Here is a 24,406-nt window from a genome sequence, read left to right as displayed (position 1 = left end):
GAATTTACATGCAATGTATTGCACATCTACCTCTTGCCTAGATGAAACGGGTGAAATCAAGGAACTTGCAAGAAAATCAAATCGAATCGCTTTTAAAGAAAAGAAAACAGATTTGCAGGCAAGTGACTTTACAGCGTTTGCAGTATATTGCAGTTCCCCCTCGAGCCATCGAAAACGAGAACTCTTAGAACCATTTGAAAGTTAGAATAGTTTTTCGGTAATTTGACAACAAAGGGATTTTGCCGGATTGTTTACTGTTGCGAAATATCTTGTATTTCAAAGGCTTCAGAATATATTGCAATTTAACTGGCCTTTAAACCGAGTGGTGTTGGGAAAGACTCAATTGAAATTAACGGATCTGAGGGAAATGTCACTTAAAATTCGAGCTAAAAGATATATTTTCACACTGTTTTTAATTCTTTCCGATTTAAGGAACTTGCAAGAATTTAAATTTTAGAATATTACTATAATATATATATAATATAAAATATATATATATATATATATTATATATATATTATATATATATATATCTATATATATTATCAAATTATATATATATATAATATATATAATATGGAATATATATTTATATATATAGATATATATATATCTATATATATATACTATATATAGTTATATATATATATATATATATATATATATAAAAATCGTATGTCTAATGAACCACAGTAGGCGTTTACCAAATTCTATGTATGGCATTCATGATGATGCTGTCATACTTTCTTGTGTTGTTGTACGTCATTCACCGTTTATCGTAAACTTCCGTTTTTAATGCTAACTTAGTTAATCCTTTTTTTTGTCCAATAGTTTTTTTATTCAGCTTCTGTCTCTTGTTATTCCGATGAGGACATCCGTCAGCATTTCGTGATCGGTTGTTGACGTACCATTCTCATCTCTTGCTGAAGATGGAAATGTCCACAGTTGTAAAATAGCGTTTCCTTTTTAATATTGATCATAGGACATGGGAGCTGCGTGTTTTCTCTGTCCAAATAAACATTTTGCTTATACCATGTGGATTAGTTTCCCCGTTTCCTTTTTAAAGAACGGAGACGGTATATATAATATATATATATATATATATATATATATATATATATATATATATATATATATATATATATATACACACACACACACACACATATATATATATATATATATATATATACATATATATATATATATAATATATATATAGATATCATATAGAACTATATATATATATTACAATATATTATATATTAACAATTTGCGTTGCTTGGCTGACGTCACCATGTAAGCTGGGGCGTTGTTCTTGCTTTCGAAATACAAAAAGAATCATGACTGAAATTCATAGCAGCTGGAAATCTGGAGATGAACTTTGGCGAGGCTTATCGTTGCAGAAGTCGGAATTAAAACAAAACAAGTTGGCGTGATTAATATTCAAACCAGTTTAGCAGGTAACTGATGCCACCGGAAAAAGGGGTGAGCATAGCCTTACAAGTTTTATTACTGAGTGTGAGGACATATGAACGACAGTAAGTCATGTACAATATACTTGTGTAATGCTCGTTTGATCGATGTTTAGATTAAAGTGTTATTCAGGTCTCCAAAGGGTATTGGGGACGGTGACTGGCTTCTAGATAACACTGTTATTCTTCAGACTTCAAAAAAGTCTTCATTCATTTAATTCCTAAACAAAACAAAAATTGAACAAAACCTCCTAAGGTTTTCAGATGTGAAAACTAGACGGAAGCTGACGTTCAATAGTGGAAGTCAAATACTATCCATAGTGAACCAAGGTGAAGTTCTAGGAGCAGTCTGGGACTCTTGGAGGTTTATTAAAACAAGGTTACGATAAACTTTATTTATTGTATAATAGGTGACCACTAAGCAACTGACAACTCTCTTTAGTCTGTAGTTTAAATACTTCATAAAAGGTTGGCAAAAAGAGTGTGAAATATTTTCTTATTTTTTTCAAAACCTTCCCTGCAATATGACGAGGAGAAATTGGCCTTGACTTTGGTGTTCTTTCTAGATAAGTTCGCGATCGGAGCCGTAATGTTTACCGACGTTAGGTAACACGTGACAACTAAAATGTTGATATAACCCATTGTAGCCCTATTTCTCCAGGTTCCTTATATTTACAATAAAACTTTGACTGACACTAGGAAATGATTTACCGTCCCTTATCAGGACAAAAGGGTTTTGACAGGTTTTGGGGAATTTATAAAGTTTTATTCTTTAATATTTATGACTATTCAGGTGACTTCTTTAGTGATTTCCCGTATGGGGTAGTGCCGTCAGCGCACCTCACGCAGTGCACTGCAGGCATTACTTACGGTACTTTGCAGTATCCCTTCGGCCCCCAGCTGCAACCCTCTTGGTTCCTTTTACTATACCTCCGTTCATATTCTCTTTCTTCCATCTTGCTGTCCACCCTCTCCTAACAATTGTTTCACAGTGCAGCTGCTTTGGGGTTTTCCTCCTGTTACACCTGTGAAATATTTTTGCTCTCAATTTACTCTTTCAGGCCTCGTGTATATATATATATATATATATATATATATATATATATATATATATATATATATATATATATATATATATATTACACATACACAACACACACATACACACACATATATATATATATATATATATATATATATATATATATATATATATATATACACACAAACAACCAAAGAACTTTTCTGTGCACACACATTCAAATTACTAGTGTTAGACTTCAATAAGACGGGATTGTTCAGAGTTCAGATTCTTTAAATTCCACAGTTATACAAGCTTTTAAAGACAGACTTCTTCATCAGGTACCGATGAATGTTGTTTGTGATTGAACTGGGGTTATGCCAGCAGTGGTTCTTGCTCATAGAGCAGCCGGTAAGTATATTTCAGTGATTTGAAGTGGGAAAATGGTCATGAGTAAAATGAATTGTATGGCAGTGGAAATATGGTCATGAAACGAAAATTTAAACAGGTAAGAATACAAACCACTTTCAAATCTCAAGTGGGCATCGGCAGGAGAGAAAGAGTGATAGTAGCGGGTCGTTAGCGAGTCGGCAGTTTGGAAGAATGGGAAAAAATCTGTAATTGAAACAGCGGAAAATAAGAGAAAATCCACGGATATTCCACACCATATTTAACTTACTGAGACTACTTGAAAGACTTATCTGTAGGAGTAGGACTCGATCGAGGAAAAAAAAAAAAAAATTAGTAAGGTTAAACGTATATTTTTTTGTCACAACTGAAGGGATGACACGTGGGTCTGTTTGCCTGCTCAAAGGATGACTGTAGAATGTAAGTGAATAATTAAGTTTTGTTTTTATCTCTTCAGGAAGGCAACAAAAGGATAAAGGTAAGAACTTCAGTGTAAGACAGAGCGAAAGTTGAACAATTAGGGCTATTAGACATGAGTTAGGTGGCCCAACAGGGGAGGGGAAAGGCGCTAGTGGGAGATATGATTTACACCTGCCAGTCAAAGCGGCTAAAACAACCGTAGTGCCACTTGCCGAGATAATCGTGGGTCCGGAATTTCCATGACGCCGCTGAGCTTTGCTGAGAAATTCTGTCATGGGATCAGTGAGTTCCAGTGATAGATAGCATCTTCCTGTAATATTGCTGATGATACTCGCGAATTTATACATGAAGTACCGAAGCTTACTGCGAGTCAGTAGGAGTTTTGATGAATCTTTTGGCGGTCCAAAAGTGAGATTGAACTGAGGAACGCAAATAAAAGGTAACTCTGAGGTCTGAGGTTTGCGATCTTCGATATGGGTAGGTTGAGGAGGAGGTTTTGGAGGAAGGAGAATGCAGGAACCAGGAAGGACAGGGCCAGTTGAAGGTCAACAGACTGACGGGTCACCTCCTGGATTAGGAAAGGGAAAAACAGATACTGGAAGGATCACATATATGTATCCGAGTACAGCTGTTAAATCTCCTTAGTGCAGACACATGAACTTGTCCTAAAAAGCATTCCCTGCGTTGCCTTCCACGGTTTTTCCTAACGTATGAATAAACGTAATTATCTAAGACAGTTTTATAGGAACCTTAGAACAATAACAAAGGAACCCAGAGGAACCACGTTAACGTGTGTATTTTCTTGACGGATGAAGGATGTAATGCGTAATTTTGATTCAACATAAAGTGATTAGGTCTTTGCCTGTAAAACCTGTCCATTTCTGTAATAGGGCGATTTTTCTTAAAACCCAAGCCCTGTACCTAGAGCGGGATAATATGAAGGGCTTTTAAGCTAAACACTCAAACTGAAGAACTCCAAGTAGTAGTCTTTATTATTTTTGGCGGGAATAAGACGTCGCCATTAAGGTTCATCCTACACCGCTTTTTTTATACGTATAATAAGTTAATACTCACCATAAGCACAACCTCTATTTATAAGACTCAATGAAAAGCATTACGATGTATAATTAAGTTTTTGTGGGATGTTGATAATCTTAAACAAAAGCAATGCAACTGAGGAACTCCGTTATTTATATATTTTTCTTGGCTGGGAAAGGATGTCGTCAGTAAGGTTCATCCTACACCGTTTTATAGACACTAAAAATTCGGTTAACGAAATAATTATTCAGTTTAATTCCACACAGAGACATCGTTAAACGAAGCTGCATGAGATTTAAAAAGCTCCATGAAACTATTATCCCTTTAAAATCTATCTTTCCATAAAAGAACGATTTCATTAAATGTGTCCCCTTTACCTAGAGAGTTTGAAAGCCACCTGGGTCCATCTGGATAGATATTTCAAACAGAATTCCTAAATCAGGGGAACTCAATCATGGCGGGATATTTCTGCTTTCTCATTGGCTGTATTGTACACGGCTGTGATTGGTTGATTTTACTGATGTCACAGAAGAGTTTTCATGTGTTTCATTCCAATTCAAAAGCATATTTAAAATCGCGTGATATTTTTTATTTAAGGTTGATATATCTATATATTTCATTTCATATTTGAATTAACTAATAACACAAATAAAGTACGTGGCCCAGAAGCATGAGTTAGAAAGGAAATAAACATTATATATAAAACTAAGTGGATAACGATTGTATGACGTCACAGCTGACAACGTCCAATCAAGGCGTTAGATCACAACAGCCTATCAGAGGACAGGTATTTTCCCGCCATATGAAGCACTAGACGGAGGAACCCTCGATTTTATGCGTTGCTGTTTGGAAAGTTTCAAAATCGCGAATTTTGTGCTCTTAGGATCTTGATGTTTATATGCATTTTATTTGATTTTTTCTATTTTGCCTAAATCGTAGGGCTTAGTATATCTACAACTAACTCAATAAATAATATATATTTTACCAAAAATGGAAGGATAAAGTTATCCATCTAACGATCTTATTTTTCGAATATTTTGCTATATACTACTATATATATTTACATAATTTTACACACACACACACATATATACAATATATTATATATATAATATATATATATATATATATCTATATATATGTGTGTTAATAATAGGAGTTACCTACTAAATAAAAGTACAGTGGTTTTTGGACACACTGAAAGTCTTAAACAAAAGCAATCCATTTGAGGAACTCTGTTATGTATATATTTTTCTTGGCTGGGAAAGGATGACGTCAGTAAGGTTCATCCTACACCATTTTATTCAAAATTCAGTTAATCATTTAATATTCGATTTAATTATATACATAGACATTGGTAAATGAAGCTGCATGAGATTAAAAAGGCTCCATGAAACTAATGTCCCTTTAAAGTCTATCTTTCCATAAAAGAACGATTTTATTAAGTGTCCCCCTTTACCTAGAGCGTTTGAAAGCAACTCGAGTCCATTTGGACAGGCATTTCAAACAGCATTCCATAAATCAGGGGAACTCTATCATGGCGGGATATTCCTGCTTTCTCATTGGCTGTCATTCTCGGTTGTGATTGGTTGAGTTTGCTGATGTCACAGAAAAGTTTTCATGTGTTTCATTCCAATTGAAAAACATATTTAAAATCACATGATATTTTTTTGTTTACTGATTCTAGTTCTATTTTAAATTGTGTACAAATATGTCTTAAAGTCTTCTGATAATAGACAGGTATATAAAGTCTCATATATATATATATAATATATATATATATATATATATTATATATATATATATATATATATATATATATATATATATAGTATATATATCTATATATATATATATATATATATATAAATAATTATATTTATATATTATACACACACACACACACACACATATATATATATATATATATATATATATATATATATATATATATATATATATATATATATATTGAAAATGTGAGTTACCTAGTAAATTAAACAATGTTGTTTTTTTCTTAGTTTGAAGTCTTTGAGATAAGCGTAGGATATGCAATAATTTAGCATTACTGAAAAACATTAAAATGTATATATAATTAAATGCTTGTAGGACACATTGAAAGTCTTAAACAATAGGTATCCAACTGAGGAACTCTGTTATGCATATAATTCTCTTGGCTGGGAGAAGACGCCGTCAGTAAGGTTCATCCTACACCATTTTATTCAAAATTCAGTTAATGAATTAATATTCAATTTAATTCCATACATAGATAGACATTGTTAAATGAAGCTGCATGAGATTCAAAATCTCCGTTAAACTAATGTCCCTTTAAAGTCTATCTTTCCATAAAAGAACGATTTCATTAAAAAAAGTGTCCCCTTTACCTAGAGCGTTTGAAAGCAACTTGAGTCCATTTGGACAGGCATTTCAAACAGCATTCCATAAGTCAGGGGAACTCTATCATGGCGGGATATTCCTGCTTTCTCATAAGCTGTATCATCCACGGCTGTGATTGGTTGTTTTGACTGACGTCACTAAAGCGTTGTCATGTGATATTTTTTGTTTAAGGTTGATATTTTTATATATCATTTCATATTCAAATTAATTAATTATACAAATAAAGTACGTGGCCCAGAATAAGCAGGTAGAAGGGAAATAAACATTATATATATATAAACCTAGGTGGATTCTTCTGAAGATACATCTTTGTAAAATCAGTGAAAGATCTATATGAAAAATTCTCCGAATTTTATCTGTTTAAGGATGACCTATGACAATAATCTGTTCCTGAATTAGTTCCATTTTAAAGAAGGTAAAGTGAGCAGAAAAACCAGAATTATTCAAAGGATTGTTTGATTTCTTCTTGAACTGTAGTTTTTGGTTTCCATCAGATATTTTGAATGTATCTTATTTCGTATATTCTTCGTTAAAACCTCAGTTTCATTAATGACGATGAAGATATGGTATATTTTTTCCCCGGTGATGCCAGATCTGAGTTTAGGGGACCTATGATTTTTAAGATGATTTAAAAGGTCATAGTCAATATCATTAAAGGATACTCGCTCTCGATCACCACCTGTGATAAGTATGGATGGACAGCCCAAGTGATACCCGCAAACGCCTTCACCCAGGGCCTCAGCAGCGTGGTTGGTATGGTATTAGCGTCCCATCTCGGTGGTCGCTGGTTCGATTCTCGGCCATTCCATTGATGAGTGAGAGATGTGTATTTCTGGTGATAGAAATTCACTCTCGACGTGGTTCGGAAGTCACGTAAAGCCGCTGGTCCCGTTGCTGAATAACCACTGGTTCCATGCAGTAAAAGCACCATACAAACAAACAAAACAAACACCATCTGAGGCCAAGGAAATAGTCTATAATGTCCTGAAATGCTTCATTTTATAAAAACAACATGAAGGTCCAGTAACTGATGTTTCGAAGGCTATCCAGAGAACATCTGAAGCAACGAGTGTCAGAAATGACTATTCGTTGATTTAACAAGGAAGCAAGAGAGATGGGAAATATAGTGGAATCTCCAGTGTTTCAAAAAAGAAAAGAGAAAGTGAGTCCTGTACTGACTTGGATGATTTTGATAAAAAAAAGTTCTGCGAAGAAGGAATGAGTGGATGTCTTTTCTTAAAAAATGAACCAAACAAAACAAGATAGTGAAGGCCAAACACTGGAGCCAACAGGCCATTCAGCGCATCTACGTATAATTATAGAAAGAGAAAGGAGGAATAGCAAAATAGAATCGGGAATGAAAAAAAAGTTAACAGGGAAGAAGCAACCCTTTCCCTCGACTCCCAAGGTCTAAAGCAAATCCTCCTAAGAAGGATTATCTGCGGGAAGCATTAAATGGGACTACATACCTGTAGATATGACAACTCTGCCTTTTCTACCTGGCCCCACCAGAGCAATCTTAGAAAAGTAAATGCACTATAAGTAGCAACACTTAAGTTCAAAGAAAGTGGTAATTAGAGTTAATTAAAGGTATTTCATTATTCTAGTTGTATTTTAAAGGTGTACGAATATGTCTTAAAGCCTTCTGATAATAGATAGGTGTCATGTAAAACGTCATATTGATACAAAAAAAGATCATAATGTAAGTGGCAGTTGCTGGCAATAACGATTGTGTGACGTCACAACAGGCAACGGCCAATCAGGGCCTTAGATCAAGACAGCCAATCAGAGGACAGGTATTTTCCCGCCATATGAAACACTGGACGGAGGAACCCTCGCTTTTATGCGTTGCTGTTTGGATTCACGCTGTTTTTACCACCTTTTAAGCATTTATTTGATTTTTTCTATATATTTTTTTTGCCTAAATCGTAGGGTCTATTATAGTATATGCAATAGACTTAATAGATAACATATATTTACCGAAAATGGAAGGATAAAGTTAAAATGGCTCAATACTAATGATTATCCACCTACCTATACGTTCTTGTTTTTCGGGGCATTAAGTATAAACTTCATATAAATATATTTTTACATAATTTTACACATATACATATATATATGTATATATATATATTATATATATATATATATATATATATATATATATATATATATATATATAATGTGAGTTACCTACTAAATAAAACTACAGTGATTTTTGCTCAATTTGAAAAGCATTAGGATATATAATTAATTATTTTTAGGGCACATTGGGAATCTTAAACAAAAGCAATACAATTTAGGAACTCCGTTATATGTATAATATTTTTCTTGACTATGTAAGGACTTCGTCAGTAAGGTTCATCCTACACCGTTTTATTCAAAATTCAGATAATGAATTTAACATTCAGTCATTGTTAAACGAAGCTGCATGAATTTGAAATGCTCCGTGAAACTAATGTCCCTTTAGAATAAATCTTTTCATAAAATAACAATTCCATTAAAAGTCCCCCCTTACCTAGAGCGTTTGAAAGCAACTAGAGTCCATTTGAACAGGTATTTCAAACAGCATTCCATAAATCAGGGGAACTCTATCATGGCGGGATATTCCTGCTTTCTCATTGGCTATATCATTCTCGGCTGTGATTGGTTGATTTTACTGACGTCAAAAAGAGTTGTCAGGTGTTTCATTCTAAAACTCAAGTATATTTAAAATCTCGTGATATTTTTTGTTTAAGCATGAATATCTATATATTTCATTTCATATTTGAATTAATCAATTATACAAATAAAGTATGTGGCCTAGAATAAGCAGGCAGAAGGGAAATAAACATATATAAAACTAGGTGGATTCTTTTAAAGATAGTACAATTTGGTCAAATCAGTGAAAGATCTATATGAAAAAAATCTCCGAATTTTATTTGTTTAAAGATGGCATCCTGTGATATAAACCTGTACCTGAATTAGTTCCATTTAAAATAGGTAAAGTGAGCAGAAACACTAGGATTATTCAAATAAAATGTAATAGTTTCAAAGGATTGTTTGATTTTTGCTTGGCTAGATTGCAAAATGTCGTCTGCATAACCAATGACAATAATACTAACTGGCAACAGTTCAGTACAAAGAAATTGGTAATAAGAGTTAAATAAAAGTATTTCATCATTGTAGTTGTATTTTATAAGTCTACGAATATATCTTGAAGTCTTCTGATGATAGACAGGTGTCATGTAAAGCGCCATATTAATACAAAAATCATCATAACGTAAGTAGCAGTTGCTGGCAATAGCGATTGTGTGACGTCACAGCAGAAAACGACCAATCAGGGCCTTAGATCACGACAGCCAATCAGAGGACAGGTGCTTTCCCGCCATATGAAACATTAGACGGGTGTGATGAACGCCTCTCTGGATTCACGCTGTTTTAAACACCTTCTTCTAAGCTTTTATTTGATTTTTTCTGGGATATAGTTTCTTTCCTAAATCGTAGATTTTATTATAATGATATTTGCAACTGACTTAATAAAAGATATAAAAAAAGGGAAGGGTAAAAAGTTAACCAGTCTAATACTAAAAATACCCACCTATGTGCTGCTATTTTTCGAATAGTTATATATATATGATATATATATATATATATATATATATATATATATATATATGATATATATATATATATATATATATATATATATATATGTATATATATATATATATATATATATATATATATATATATATATATATATATATATATATATATATATATATATATATATATATATATATAGCGTTATTGAAAAGTATCAGGATATTATAATCAAATGTTTGAGGAACTCCGTTATTTATATATTTTTCTTGGCTGGGAAAGGACGTCGTCAGTAAGGTTCATCCTACACCGTTTTATTCAAAATTCATTGAGTGAATTGATATTCAGTTTAACTCCACAAATAGACATCGTTAAACGAAGCTGCACGAGATTCAAAAAGCTCCATGAAACTATTGTCTTTCCATAAAATAATGATTTCATTAAAAAAGTGTCCCTTACCTAGAGTGTTTGAAATCCAGCTTGAGTCCATTTGGACAGGGGAACTCTATCATGGTGGGATATTCCTGCTTTCTCATTGGCTTTTTCATACACGGCTGTTATTGGTTGATTTTACTGACGTCACAAAAGAGTTGTCAGGGGTTTCATTCCAAAACTAAAGCATATTTAAAATCACGTGATATTTTCTGTTTTTTCTAGGATATATTTTTTTGCCTAAATCATAAGGGTATTATGTATTATATTTGCAACTGACTTATTAGAAAAAAAATATATGATACCAAAAAAGGAAGGGGTTTCATTCCAAAACTAAAGCATATTTAAAATCACGTGATATTTTCTGTTTAAGGTTGATATCTTTATATTTCATTTCATATTTGAATTAATTGACTATACAAATAAAGTACGTGGCCCAGAATAAGCAGGTAGAAGGGAAATAAACATTATACATAAAACTAGGTGGATTCTTCTTGGTAAAGTCAGTGGAAGAACTATATGAAAAAATTCTGTACCTGAATTAGTTCCATTTTAAAGTAGGTAGAGTAGAGTGTTCTTTTTTCCAATAGTTAGCTATATGCCAGCACGGGCGCATGATGATTAAAACTTCATACATATATATATTTAAATAATTTTACACAAGCACGCATATTATATATATATATATATATATATATATATATATATATATATATATATATATATATATATATATATATATATATATATATATATATGTGTGTGTGTGTGTGTGTGTGTGTGTGTGTGTGTGTGTGTATGAGCGATTGTGTGATGTTACATAGAGGAAGACCATTTTATTGCTCCTGATGTTTATTCAACTTTCTTTCCATTTAGTTATTTACAATTCACTTCTGAAAAATACTTTTTCCCTTATAGAACCACGGGAATAACATCAATAAACTCTAATTTGCATTACAAAAAGAAATCATATTAAGAAATAGCAAAATGTAGAATAAAATTAGCATGCCTAAACATGAAAAATATGAATTTTTTTCTTATTAAAATAGTTGGCCGTATGCTAGCATTGGGTCTTGCTCAAAGGGCTCCCAAGTCTGGCTGGGCTTCTTAGGGACTAGAGGGCTGTGATCAGATATTATGCATCGTTCAACCACTGTCAATAAAAGACCTGCCTTAGATGTTTTCTCTAATTTTGTTATCCGATTCTCCACTTTTTAAATATATTTTTTTTTATATGTTTAGATACTTTACCTTAACAAGAGAAACTGAATTATACTTTTATTTTCATACCCAGCCCATGCACAAAAGCACAGTAAATGACAGCAACGGAAAGATGGAAATTCATGTACCTTTTCAAAATATTTATCTTTTTTGCCATTTCATGAGACTCGTCCCTCGTACCGGGAGACTTTCAGCCCAGTAAAATTCACACGGCATACATTTCTAGTTTGTTAATATAGAGAAAAACACACCGTACAAAAAATTCTCTTACCCACAATAGTATTTTTTTAGTATCCCTATTATAGACCCATAGTTCCGAATGCACGGTATTCATGGTCACCCTAAGTTAGCCTCACTCTTGTTTTTTCAGCTTTTTATTTTATTTATTTTTTCATTTGTCCAGCAACCACTCTGCGTTCATATATGATTGTTTACGATACCTTTCACCAGACAACACAAACGCTGGCAGCCACTCGCTAAATATGAAATATTCAATAACCAGTTTTTATTCGGCACCAGGCCCATCCTATGCCCCATGGTGTTGGGGCGGGGGGGTGGGGGGGGTGGGGTGGAGTTTCATTCGCCACCCAGCGCGGTCACACGGGACGAAATATAACCGCTCGCCGGTTGATTCCGTTTATCTATTTCTGTTCCAAAGATTTGAAGGGTTCTTGATTTTTGTCGGCTCTTTCCATTACAAATTAGTCGACACGATTTTCGCCCCTCCTTTTGAAATAGATTACTTAACATTTTATAACTGTTTTCCATATCACCCGACTCGTGAATTGACTAAGGTGACGAGAATGAGACTAAATTAGTCCACATGAAAGATGCCACACTCGGAACTTTGACTGACCATGACAAAATATTGTCAAGCAGTTTGAACACAAGTAGGTATGGGAAAAAAAAAAAAGAAAGTGCCTTATTCTGCTCCTGAAAACTCACGATGCAACAAACGTAAGGTTAGCTTTTATTAAAGACGGATATTGCTGACAATACAAAAACGCCATTTCAAAGAACGTGAAATATACTCTCAACTCATTTCTTCGTATAAACAGGTGGCCAAAGGCACGTTTTTACACGAAGAAAGACGCCGAGCACTCTCTTTAAGCGAGAAATATTAAAGAAAAATAAACAGAAAGATAATATTATTTTACTGAAGATGAAGTGACAGCGCTCAACGTTAATACATCAAAATGATGATGAAATTCGGGAGCTTGATTTCCACACAAACAAACAATAACATTTGTTGAGAAGAGCATTAAATGTTTAGGCCTACGTTGGTTGCGTCAAATTTTTCCCTCGATTACGTTACAAGTAGTGACAACTACTGCCACTAACATTAATGATAATACTAACAAACCACCACACAAGCAAATGATTAAATATAGAATTCACCACGTCCCCCTCTTCAGCTCCAGCGACGACTGACTGTGGTTTGTTTTTTTAACCCTTTAGTTCCGGCGAGTCTGTTCCGAAGTCCTTGGACCGATCAAATGAGAATCCTTGAGAACCACGACCTAGTCAAATGAGAATATCTTTCTGACCGAGTTTTGTCTACGATTCTGTTCGTCCTTATTGAACTCGGGTCTTTCCATTTTGAGAAAATAGGACTCTGGAATTCCAGAACAGGTTTTGCTGGAAATAACCTTCCAGATTAGAGTTAGAACGCTTTTACACAGATATGCTGAATAAATCCGTATTAAGCCATCAAATTAGAAACTTTTGAGAAAAAGCTGATGTCATCTATGAATCTATGAATAGATAGATAGATAGGTAGATGGATGGATGAATGGATAGATAAATAGATAGATAGCTGTTTGGTAGCGGAGCTTTTGAACTCATAAATCTCTTCCGAAAACATAGGCCTGACGAAATGGGTTGTCAAATATCTACTATTTAGTGAATGGCTTCCGTTGTCTGTCTCTGGTAAAAGGCAAAAACAAAAAATTTTCTTGAAATGAGAAAGAGAGGGAAAGAGCGCCCGGGGGGGGGGGGGGGGGGGGGTGTTAGTTGATAAGATGATGAGGTACAAGGTATGGTAATCAGCAGCTCTATTGTGTATTTATATACCTAGAGAAAACATACGATGGAATCCCAAGAGAAGTGATGTTTTTGGTATTTGAGGAAAGTCCCAGAAAAGTTGGGGAAACAGAAAACTTTGAAGTTAGTGTTGGATTATACCAGGTGTTAGCATGAAGCCCATTTCTCTTTGTACTGGTCATGGATGTGTTAATTGAGGCGATCATGAATGAAGTGCTGTGGGAGTTGTTGCAAGCCGATGATCTGGTGATTACTGCTGAAGATGAGGAGGACCTACAGAAGGCTGGAGAGTGGCAGGAGTCTTTAGAGAGGGTTGGCATAAAGGTGAATGTGAATAAAACATAGGCTTTGGTGAGCAGTAGGGAACACAGAGAAAGAATAGTAATACAAGAAAGAAGAGGCTCTATTATAAAACAGGCAGAAACGTTTAAATACTTAATATCTACTTTAAGCCAAGAGGAAGATTGCAAGGCTGAAGTTGACAGTAGGATAAAAGCTGCAGGGGGTGGGGGAAAGTGGAGAGATGTAGCTGGAGTAGTATGATAAGAAAATGTCAATCAAGCTAAAAGTCAAGATCTATAGCAAAGTGATAATACCAGTTTTAACGCATGGATCTGAAACATGGTGGCTCTAAGAAGAAAAGAGGAAGTAAAACTTGAGAGAACAGAGATGAGAATGCTGAGGTGGATTATGGGAATATCGCTGCTTGAGAGATTGGAAAATGATGAAATAAGAAGAAGGACAGGCTTGGTAAAGATTACAGAGGTGATAAGAATGTCAGATTGAGATGGTATGTGAATGCGTTGAGGATGGATGGCAAGGAGGGAGTGAAGAGGGCTTGGAAGCAGAGGCGTTCACAGAGTCTTTGGCACCCGGGGTTAATATTCCTTTGCACCCCCTCCCCACAAAGCCCAATAACTTCAGAATTTTGATAAGGAATGAATATATATCTTTTTTTGGTTGATATCTTGTAATACTTAAAACAAAAATAGTACATTGACATTTCATTCTTAGCCACTTGTAATACATGCATATTGCAGGCTAGATAAAACCATAATCGTAACTAAAACAAATTTTGTTTTGCAACAGAGAAGATATCAATGTAAAAGAAAGCATCTTTAAATGAAGCTAAATATTCTCCTCCTAATTTACTAAATGAGACAAATTTTACACTCTTAATGTACGTGCCTTTGCAGCACCAACTTGTTGATTACACCATCAAAATTAATATTCTTTGCATACTAATTTTCTATAGAATTCATAGCAAGACTGTTCAATCTTGCAAGACTCATTGTTGATCGAAGATCAATTTTATAAGCTTTAGCTTAGAGAAACTTCTTTCGCATGATGCTACTGACACAAATTGTTAGTCTCTCATGCACAGAGATAATTTTGGCAAGGATTCTCCAAAGCCCCATTTGACAATGAACTTGAAAAACTGTAAGATCGTCCAAGTTTTGCTTCTTCAGTCATATTTTGGCGGCCTCCAGGTGTCTTCTGAGTCGCACAATTCCCACTTTGACCTCCTCTTTTGGAATTTCATTAAAAATCTTAGACACGCTTGAGATGCCTTCCTGAAGTTGTTCTTAATTTACAGCGAGCAAGGTGTGTGGCTGAATGGCTGCAAATGTTGACAGCACATTATCCATGGCCTCTGATCGAACATTCAGTTCTTGACTAAACTTACCTTTACATTCAAATATAGATCTCTTCATTTCCTCTTGCAATGTCAGTCCACTATCCCTAGCAAGCTCTCCAGGCATTCTTTTCTTTATTCTTCCTCATCTTTCTATGGATATCCCCTTTTCTTCACATAGCTGACTTGCATATACAATTGCTTTCTCTACAGTTTCATTGTGCTGACTTCTAAAGAAGATTTCCAAACCTTTGATCTTTATAACAGCGTTTCTCCTACGTAGCTTATTCCGTCTGCTTGCAAATATTTTTGTGTGAGGTCCACTTCTCCCAATATATCACACCAGAATGAGAGAAATGACAAATGAAAAATCACACAATGCTTTTAGTAAACTTTCAGCTGATCCTCTTGTATCTACATTATCTTTTTGGCCTGTTAATGTCTCCAAGGCTGTAATCAGTTTTACAAATTGTTTCTTGACTGGCTTTACAGCAAAATAATGTGCACTCCTGAGGCAGAAATCGCCCGTTTTCTGAGGCAGACTGCCGCCGAAAATCACTGAATAATAATAATAATAATAATAATAATAATAATAATAATAATAATAATAATAATAATAATAATAATAGGGAACATCAAACGGAGGAATTGGATATAATCTAGGAGCCTTTATGACACCCCCCATCAAGTTGTCACCCGGGGCGGACCGCCACCCCCCCCCCCCCCCCTTCCATTTAGTACGCCACTGCTTGGAAGGAACCTGCTAGAAGAAGAAGATCGAGAGGGAGACAGAGAATCAGATGGCGAGATATAGTGAAGGAAGATATGGAGAGAAGAGGTTTGGTGGAGGATGATGCCTTTGATGGAAGGCAGTGGAGGAGAAAAAGGCGCATCAGGCAACCGACCCCTAATGTAGGGATAACGGTGGGAAAGAGTTAAAAGAAAAAGAAGAAGAAGAACTACGATCCGCAAGGCTACTGTATTCAGACACCAAAAGTTCTGTCACAAAAGACACTTATAAAAGATTTGACTATTAAAACGTCAAAAATGAAGAACGTACCTTCGAACAATTCGATTTCCTGTAACAAGGCCATCTGTAACGGCAGGGAAGTTTTCCTCAAAGCGGAATTGTTTCCAAGAACAATAAAAGCGGAAAAACTCTGATAAAATTTATGTGCTGTGAAGTGCATTGTCTAAAGAGAAATGTTACAATATCTTAGGCATCTAATCAGTGCGAACACGTACTAGAGTTCAGTCATTTTGAGAAACATTTGAGAAACTATGGTTTAAAAATTTTATTAATTCCTATAGTAATTGATAAGTAATTTAAAAACTGTTTTTCCCTGTGAGAATCAATTAAAGGGAAAACTTTCATCTGTCAGTATGTTGGGGAATTTGGATGGGATATCCGACCATTGAGAACAAGCGACAATCGATCAGACCATCATCTGTTTACTTTCAAATTGGTATTTTGACAATTTAGGATGAAAGAGATGATCTTGCAGTTATCCTATCCGTCTTTCTGAGGTGTCGGCTTCCATACTTCGACAGGGTTGCTATTTTTTCTTCTTCTTCTTCTTCTTCCTTCTTCCAATTCTAATTCTCTTGGATGGTAAACCGCTCCGGATACAGGATCACATTGTAGTCCAGGGGGAGGTTTGTCATGAATTCCACTTCCTGAAATGTTAAAAAAAGTGACATTCTTATCTCCCATGACATGTATAGACCGTCAACGGTATCCTTACTCTGAGGAGTAACCACTTAACAAATACATTCTATTCAAAGGCATAAGATATATTAAAAGCCGCAGGTGGAAATAATGTGGCAAAGTTTCATCTAAAAGTAAGATGAGTTTATACTTCAAAATCAAAAAGGGAAACCAAGGCAGGTAAACAGTGAAATAACTAAGTCTTATTAGATGTAGAAAATAAACGTGGCACAGAAACTTTCATAACTGACTTAAGGAAGTTCCTCTTTATCTCTCTAGGCCTAGAAAGTGACCAAACTGGCTAATAAAAATGAAACACGAGGACTGTCGATCATATTGCCCATCATAAAATGTAACGTGCATTAGGCCTATGTCAGCGCGCTACAGAAAAAGAGGAGTTTAATGGATCTGTTCTCCCCTGCGTATCTGGTGATAGCCCTCGTCGAAAGGTTAAACGTTCACGAAAGTTAAGGTGGCACATAAATGGGAGGCCACTTAGAATGCGTCCTAATAATAGCGACCTGTTATCGAATAAGAAAGTCAGTTTTGATGAGAGATGAAAGGCGGGAAACTGAGACGTTTATCAGTTTTAGCTGGCTTAAGGTTTTTCATGTTTCGGTTCATCAGAAGTTTTTCTTTTCATCGAAAGCGTTTAATTAGGTAACACGTCGTCCAGATGGTTACTGTATAATACCGAGAAAACTGTTAAAAAGAAACATTATTTTAGGGTTGAGAAAATAGTATACATACCACGTTTGCGAGTGTCAATTAACGGCCAGAACTGCTCGGATTATCAGTGAAAACAGATAGACATCTACGTTACTTTTCTGGGAATTGATTTCCCTATAAAATGAATAGGAAGGCGAACTTTCTAAACAATTTCTCTCCAAGAAAACTCGAACTTTTGTAAGTCTGACAAGAAATCGGAGTCTACGGGAGTAAAAGCCCAATTTATTGGTTTTATTCATTGATTTATCCATTGGTTTGTTTTTTTGTTTGTATGATGTTTTGACGTTGCATGGAACCAGTGGTTATTCAGCAACGGAACCAACGGCTTCCCGTGACTAACGAACCACGTCGAGAGTGAACTTCCATTACCAGAAATACACATTTTTCCCTCCTCAATGGTATGCCCGAGAATCGAACTCACGGCCACCGAGTTAGCACGCCAACACCATACCAACTACGCCACTGAGGCGCTTTTTCCATTAGTTGTTTTTTTGCTGTTTTCGTCAGGAAAGTTGAGTTCCGCGGGCCCATCTTGTCTGCAGCAAAAGAGAGAAAAGACAGACAACAGGAAGGGAAAAGTAAAGACAGCTATAGTTGATTTTTTGGAAAGAGGAAGGTTATAGGAAAAAGAAGAAGAAGAAGAAGAAGAAGAAGAAGAAGAAGAAGAAGAAGAAGAAGAAGAAGAAGAAGAAGAGAAGAAGAAGAAACGGAATGAAACGTCACACAATAGACCACCATGGAGGCTTACGAACTCAACGCATAATTTTTTTTTATACAAAAAGGCTGATAAAACGTGTGTGTGTGTGTGTGTGTGTGTGTGTGTGTGTGTGTGTGTGTGTGTGTGTGTGTGTGTGTGTGTGTTTATTACAAACCTTATCTCTGCTGAATTTCTTCATGTAAGGAGAAGGCTGCAGAATCAGGTACTTTGGAGTACATCCTGACACGGGTAACCACTTGAAACCAAGGGACATATCCGGTGTAGGATTCCTGTGGATTCAATAGTGAATAAAAAATACACCGTAAAGCGTAAACAGAATAAATGAATGTTTCATCACTGATGAAGAGAATCTGTATGTAAAAGCATAAAATGTAGATAAAAAAAATATATACACTATGATATACTTGATAGGTAGATGACTTGAGTAATGCATACGTAACAGGATAACAGTCTTTACCCAGTTCGAGCGAAGTTCGTCCACAGAGAAACCATAACCTCCCTCATGAACAAGTCAGTCGGTCGTGTAGCTAGAGGTTGAAAGACTGAATTGAACAGATACTGGAGGTCATCAGCGTGGCCCACCCCTGAAAGATGAATGGCTGTTGTAGTAGTTTCATGACTGAGTCATGTCGGTGTGGCTGGATATCAAAATGTTTCAGATTGTTCGAATACATTTTGCATGTTGGCGCGACCAGACACGACGCCCACACACACACACACACACACACACACACACACACACACACATATATATATATATATATATATATATATATATATATATATATATATATATATATATATATATATATATATATATATATATATATATATATATATATATTATGTATGTATATATTATATATGTGTGTGTGTGTATAAAATAAGTATACTTGTATATTTTAATTATAAAATGGTCTCAATGAAGATATTTCTCATTTCAAATAAAGATTGCATATGTCGAATATGTATATATGCGTCTCTAAACCAAAGGTATTTCTGTAGACATGCGTTCGAGATGAGCAGGGATCATCAAATATTCCTTTGACGCAAAAAAAAAAAAAAAAAAAAAAAAAAAAAAAGACAGCTAAGATCAACACGAACAACAGCAGGTACTTAAGTCCTCACATTTCTTCCCTACGGTGATGTTGGGCGAGTCCAAGAAGGAGAACTCTCCGGAATAATGGAGTTCATACAAAAAGGTCTTGTGGCCATAATCAGCATCTCTTGCGTGCATCTTTCCCACGATGTCCAGAGGCACACCGAACCAGTAGTCTGTGAACATCTGAAGAGAAGAAGGGTGTTAATTCCTGAAAGTTGTGATTATTTTTGGTGGTCTTTTCTTTTTGAAGTTATATAAATTTGGCTTTTGCTGGTTTAATTAACCTAAGTTTATCTCAGTCAGAGGCCGTGAGATGTCGACTCTGTCTGGAAAAGGAAATGTTAGAACTCCTGTGATACTACATTTAAAGTTTTTGTTTTTGGGGGTGGGTGGGAGGCACGGGTGAAGGGGGGATTCTTGTCTATTTCAAGTAGCCTCCCTTTCTATGAATAACTCTCTACGTCTCTTGAATTTGCGGAGAGGAGCTCTAACCTTAACGGCTCCATCGGCGTTTTCCTCTGTCACGTTGAAGCCCCCGACGTAGTGAGCGAACATCCTCTTGGCCATATATTCGGGAGACGAATTGGGTCCAGCGGGGATATTCAGGAAGGTCGGTCCTATGGCCGAGAAGTTGGTAGCTAGGTCCTGTGTCATCGATTCACTCATCAGGAGTCCTGGAATTGAAATATGGGATGAAGATTCGCAGTCTGTCTTCAGGACTGCACGAAGTCATTCGCGATCACTTTGACAGAAGGCCAAAGGAAGATGAGACTTCAGAAGTCTGGATGTCAATCAATGCGTAACAAGGCGTATTAGAACATTTAGACGTAAAAACCGACGCGAACTGTCAGTCAATTTCAAAAGAGCATTTACATGTTCAGCTTTAAAATATAGAAAATGGAAAGACTGAGGAATGTAGAATGAAATTTTGCTACAAAATTTCAACAGTTTTGCGACGAAATAAGACTTTGCGAAAGGCAAAAGGCGACATCTGAAGTCCACCATTTAAACAGAAGTGCAATTTGGTGATCAACAGACAAAAAGAGACTACGATATTCAACTGTAAAATACTAGTGAAGTGGGAAAGCATGACATTTCCGAAGAAGCTGACTAAGACCTGAGTTACGTTTAATGCTACAAATTTTATACGACTTTATGATAAAATATTTCAAGACCAATCACAAAAGAAAAGGAAATATTTCAGACGAATTCCAACATTCAAGCATCAGATAATTAAAGCCAATGAAATAATATAGACAACACCAAAAATGTGCAATTTCTTGACTAATCACAAAACGACGGAATAACGGAGATGCTCCAGGTGTAAAATACAGTTAATGATTTGCAGAGACTTGAATAAGTACAACACTGTGGTTAAACGCTTCTCAGTCATTCATAAACTGAGAATATACCTTAAATGACGTTCAGCCATGAAAATGGCTAATGAAATAAGGGAACTTCTTGAACAGTACAATAAAAAACTGCTACGTACGTCTCACAAACATGGCCCCTTCGTCCCTTGTGATTCCTGTCATGAAGTTCACTCTGTGGTACTTTCCTTCCTTCAGCATCTTGGCAGGATGTTCAGGCAAGAATTCTCCGTCTATCGTTGGTCGTATTATTTGGGGTGAGTCCATGAAAGTCTGACAAATATTTGAATGAATAAATTTTGGTTCATTCATGGGCAAATATATTTTTTTGAAAAATCATATGGCTGTTTTCCCAAACAAAAAAGGCTCTCTTACATCTCTTCATCTATTTTTTAAAACATTCTCTTGATTAAAATGAAACGAGCACATGAAGGCAACACACTCCTTTACCTACCGAAAAAGCTTTCGCAGCCAGAACCAGTTTCTCCGGAGACACCTTCATCAGGCAGTCTTTAAGGGATTCAGAATCTAAGTTTTCAGGGTTGACCCCAGGGCAGTCTAGCATCTGACCCAGGGTGGCTGCTTCCCGACTAGGATCTTCGTTCCACTGCAGTGGGACGAGTGCCGTGCCAGACTGAGCAATGGCTCTGTGGAACAAGCCTGAAAAGTATAGACCGTGAGTGATGAATCTGACGGAGATGACTCGCAGTCTTGGATACCTAGTGACCTGTGACTGTGTTGAATTTCTAATGGGCAGTTCATAACGGGGCTTTGAGTTATAAGAAATACATAAAGTGTTATGAAGGGCTTTTTGTTCTACGAAATACTCTGACATGAAAAAAAAAAAACTCCACACCTAAGCTCTATATAATTAATGTCTACTTTAGTTGGGAAAAACTCTCTATCGCGATAGTATATATAATGTTCTAAGAGGTCCACAATAGTAAAAAATGTTTCGAGTTCGTGTACAATTTAAAAACTCTTTACAGAGCTTTCGGACCCTTCCCTGGGTTCATCTTAAGTCCAAAAGATGAACCCAGGGAAGGGTTCGAAAGATTTGTAAAGGGTTTTTAGATTATACACGAACTCGCAACATTTTTTATTATTGTGGACCTCATAGAAAATTAATGTCTACGTTATTACTTTTTAAAAATATGCCTCAAAACTCATGCGAACTTTTAGATATTACTGGAAGGGGTAAAAGCATGATGAGAAATAACAAGACAGCTTTTTTAAAAGTTCTTGTCATATTTCCCGACCTTTGGCCATGGGCGACAGCATGAGGTAATGGACGGACATCGCTCCAGCACTCTCGCCGAAAAGAGTGATCCTATTGTGGTCGCCCCCGAAGGAGTGAATATTATCCTGAACCCAACGAAGGGCCATCACCTGATCCTTCAGGCCGTAATTGCCAGACATAACGGAGTCCGCAGTTGACAAGAATCCTGTAAAGATACAGCGAATGTCTCTATAGCTCTTGATGTCTGAAATGACAGGTGTTGACATGCTCTTTTTTCATAATTGCTCAGATCTGCCAAGAATTGCATCAATATTTGCAAGCTCTGTGACAATTGTCTAATTATCTATTTATTAAAAGGAAAACAAATACGTAAAAAACATTTGTATAATAATAAATGACTAATAAAAAAAGAAAAAATACAATTTAAAACAAAAGCTAACGTTCGCAAAATCCCTTAATTTATATATTGATATTTATTTGTGCAGATATATGCTGCTTTATTTACTGCTATTTAAAAATTTCACATTTCGAAATATTTCTATTAGCGTTTTACATTTTTCCTTTGCTATTATTTACTCTTTTTAACAGCTAGCAAACTCATTAATAATAATAATAATAATAATAATAATAATAATAATAATAATAATAATAATAATAATAATAATAATAAGCAATAACAATAACAATAATAATAATAATAATAATAATAATAATAATAATAATAATAATAATAATAATAATAATAATAAAAAAAGTGCGCATACGATGTGTGTGTGTATTTCTATGGAGAATCCGTAACTCATTATTTCATTTCCTTGTCGATATATTTTAATTCACCTCCCAAAATTCCGTTTCGATTTGATGAGGTCACAAATCTCTATATCTCACCTGAGACACTCGATCCCCACTGGAAGTAGATGACATCGATCTATGATGGTGAGCTTACGGGGTCAAATATGGATGTTTTTGATGTATAAGACATTAATATGTACAAGATACTGTGTCATAACTCCTCAAAATATCCCATACATGTCCCAGGATGTCATAACCTATTCAGATAAGTCACAAGGGACCTAGGTTACAAGTCTCTCTACTACACTTGGATAAAGGACACTGAATAACATCTCAAAAAGGTTATGCTTCATCCTAAATAAGCCCCAGACTGATATTAAGAGGTGACGAACTTGTATATAATACGTTTGAGAAAGACACTGATGACCACCTCAGACATGCATACCAAACCAGACGAGGAAAGAGCTGAATACCAAACTTAATCGTTAGTCATAACTCATCCAGCTATGACGCAACTAACCTAAAACGCCAATTCTGTACTGGATCGTGACCACCACGACGTCCTCCGTCATCAGAGGGACTGGGATGCTATCGCTGGCGCTTCCAAGGATAAAGCCCCCGCCGTGAATCCACACCATGACAGGGAAATTGGAGGCGTTCTTCTGGAATGAATTGGGAAGAAGTTCAGCTACGTCAGGCAGAGCGGAGTCGAAAAGGGTAATTGCCGATGAACCTCGGTACAAGATTGAACACAAGTACAATTCACTGGGGCAGTATGACTCCCATTTGCCTATAGTGTCAAGTGATTCGACAGGCACTGCTGTGGTAATTATGAAAAAAACATTTGCATTTGGTAAACTTGTAAATTATTCATGTTAAGCCTGTGTAATTGTAAAGGAAAATGCTGATAAAATATAAGTAAGAAGAAAGAGCACAAACAAAATGAAACAAACATATTTAAAATGGCCACATTTGGCAATTCATTGCAATTTGTCCATATTGCAGGGAGGTCAAAAACGACCCGAATGGTAAGAATACTTATGGCAGAGACCAGAGGGACTTAACAAAAGT

The 24,406-nt window shown here is 35.5% G+C and overlaps 1 protein-coding gene across 5 annotated transcripts in view; it reads right to left on the bottom strand.

Moving 5' to 3' along the window:
* Positions 1 to 17,260: 17,260 nt before the first annotated feature.
* LOC135221850 (juvenile hormone esterase-like) overlaps positions 17,261 to 24,406 on the bottom strand; it is a 552,420-nt gene continuing 545,274 nt past the window's right edge. For 4 of the 5 annotated variants that reach the window (XM_064259782.1, XM_064259781.1, XM_064259783.1 and 1 more), the window contains 9 exons: positions 23,856 to 23,997; positions 22,563 to 22,748; positions 21,758 to 21,963; positions 21,426 to 21,576; positions 20,426 to 20,607; positions 19,960 to 20,116; positions 19,289 to 19,415; positions 18,986 to 19,100; positions 17,261 to 17,353 (listed from right to left, as the gene is read on the bottom strand). In XM_064259782.1, the coding sequence (XP_064115852.1) occupies positions 17,273 to 17,353; positions 18,986 to 19,100; positions 19,289 to 19,415; positions 19,960 to 20,116; positions 20,426 to 20,607; positions 21,426 to 21,576; positions 21,758 to 21,963; positions 22,563 to 22,748; positions 23,856 to 23,997 (1,347 nt within the window). In that variant the 3' untranslated portion in view covers positions 17,261 to 17,272. The remainder of the gene's footprint in view (positions 17,354 to 18,985; positions 19,101 to 19,288; positions 19,416 to 19,959; positions 20,117 to 20,425; positions 20,608 to 21,425; positions 21,577 to 21,757; positions 21,964 to 22,562; positions 22,749 to 23,855; positions 23,998 to 24,406) is intronic. The other variant, XM_064259785.1, reaches the window with a different exon arrangement.

The sequence above is a fragment of the Macrobrachium nipponense genome, chromosome 3 (assembly GCF_015104395.2).
Source record: "Macrobrachium nipponense isolate FS-2020 chromosome 3, ASM1510439v2, whole genome shotgun sequence".
Taxonomy (NCBI): Eukaryota; Metazoa; Arthropoda; class Malacostraca; order Decapoda; family Palaemonidae; genus Macrobrachium; species Macrobrachium nipponense.
The sequence above is the reverse complement of the archived record's forward strand: the minus strand, read 5'-3'. Positions and strand labels throughout refer to the sequence as shown.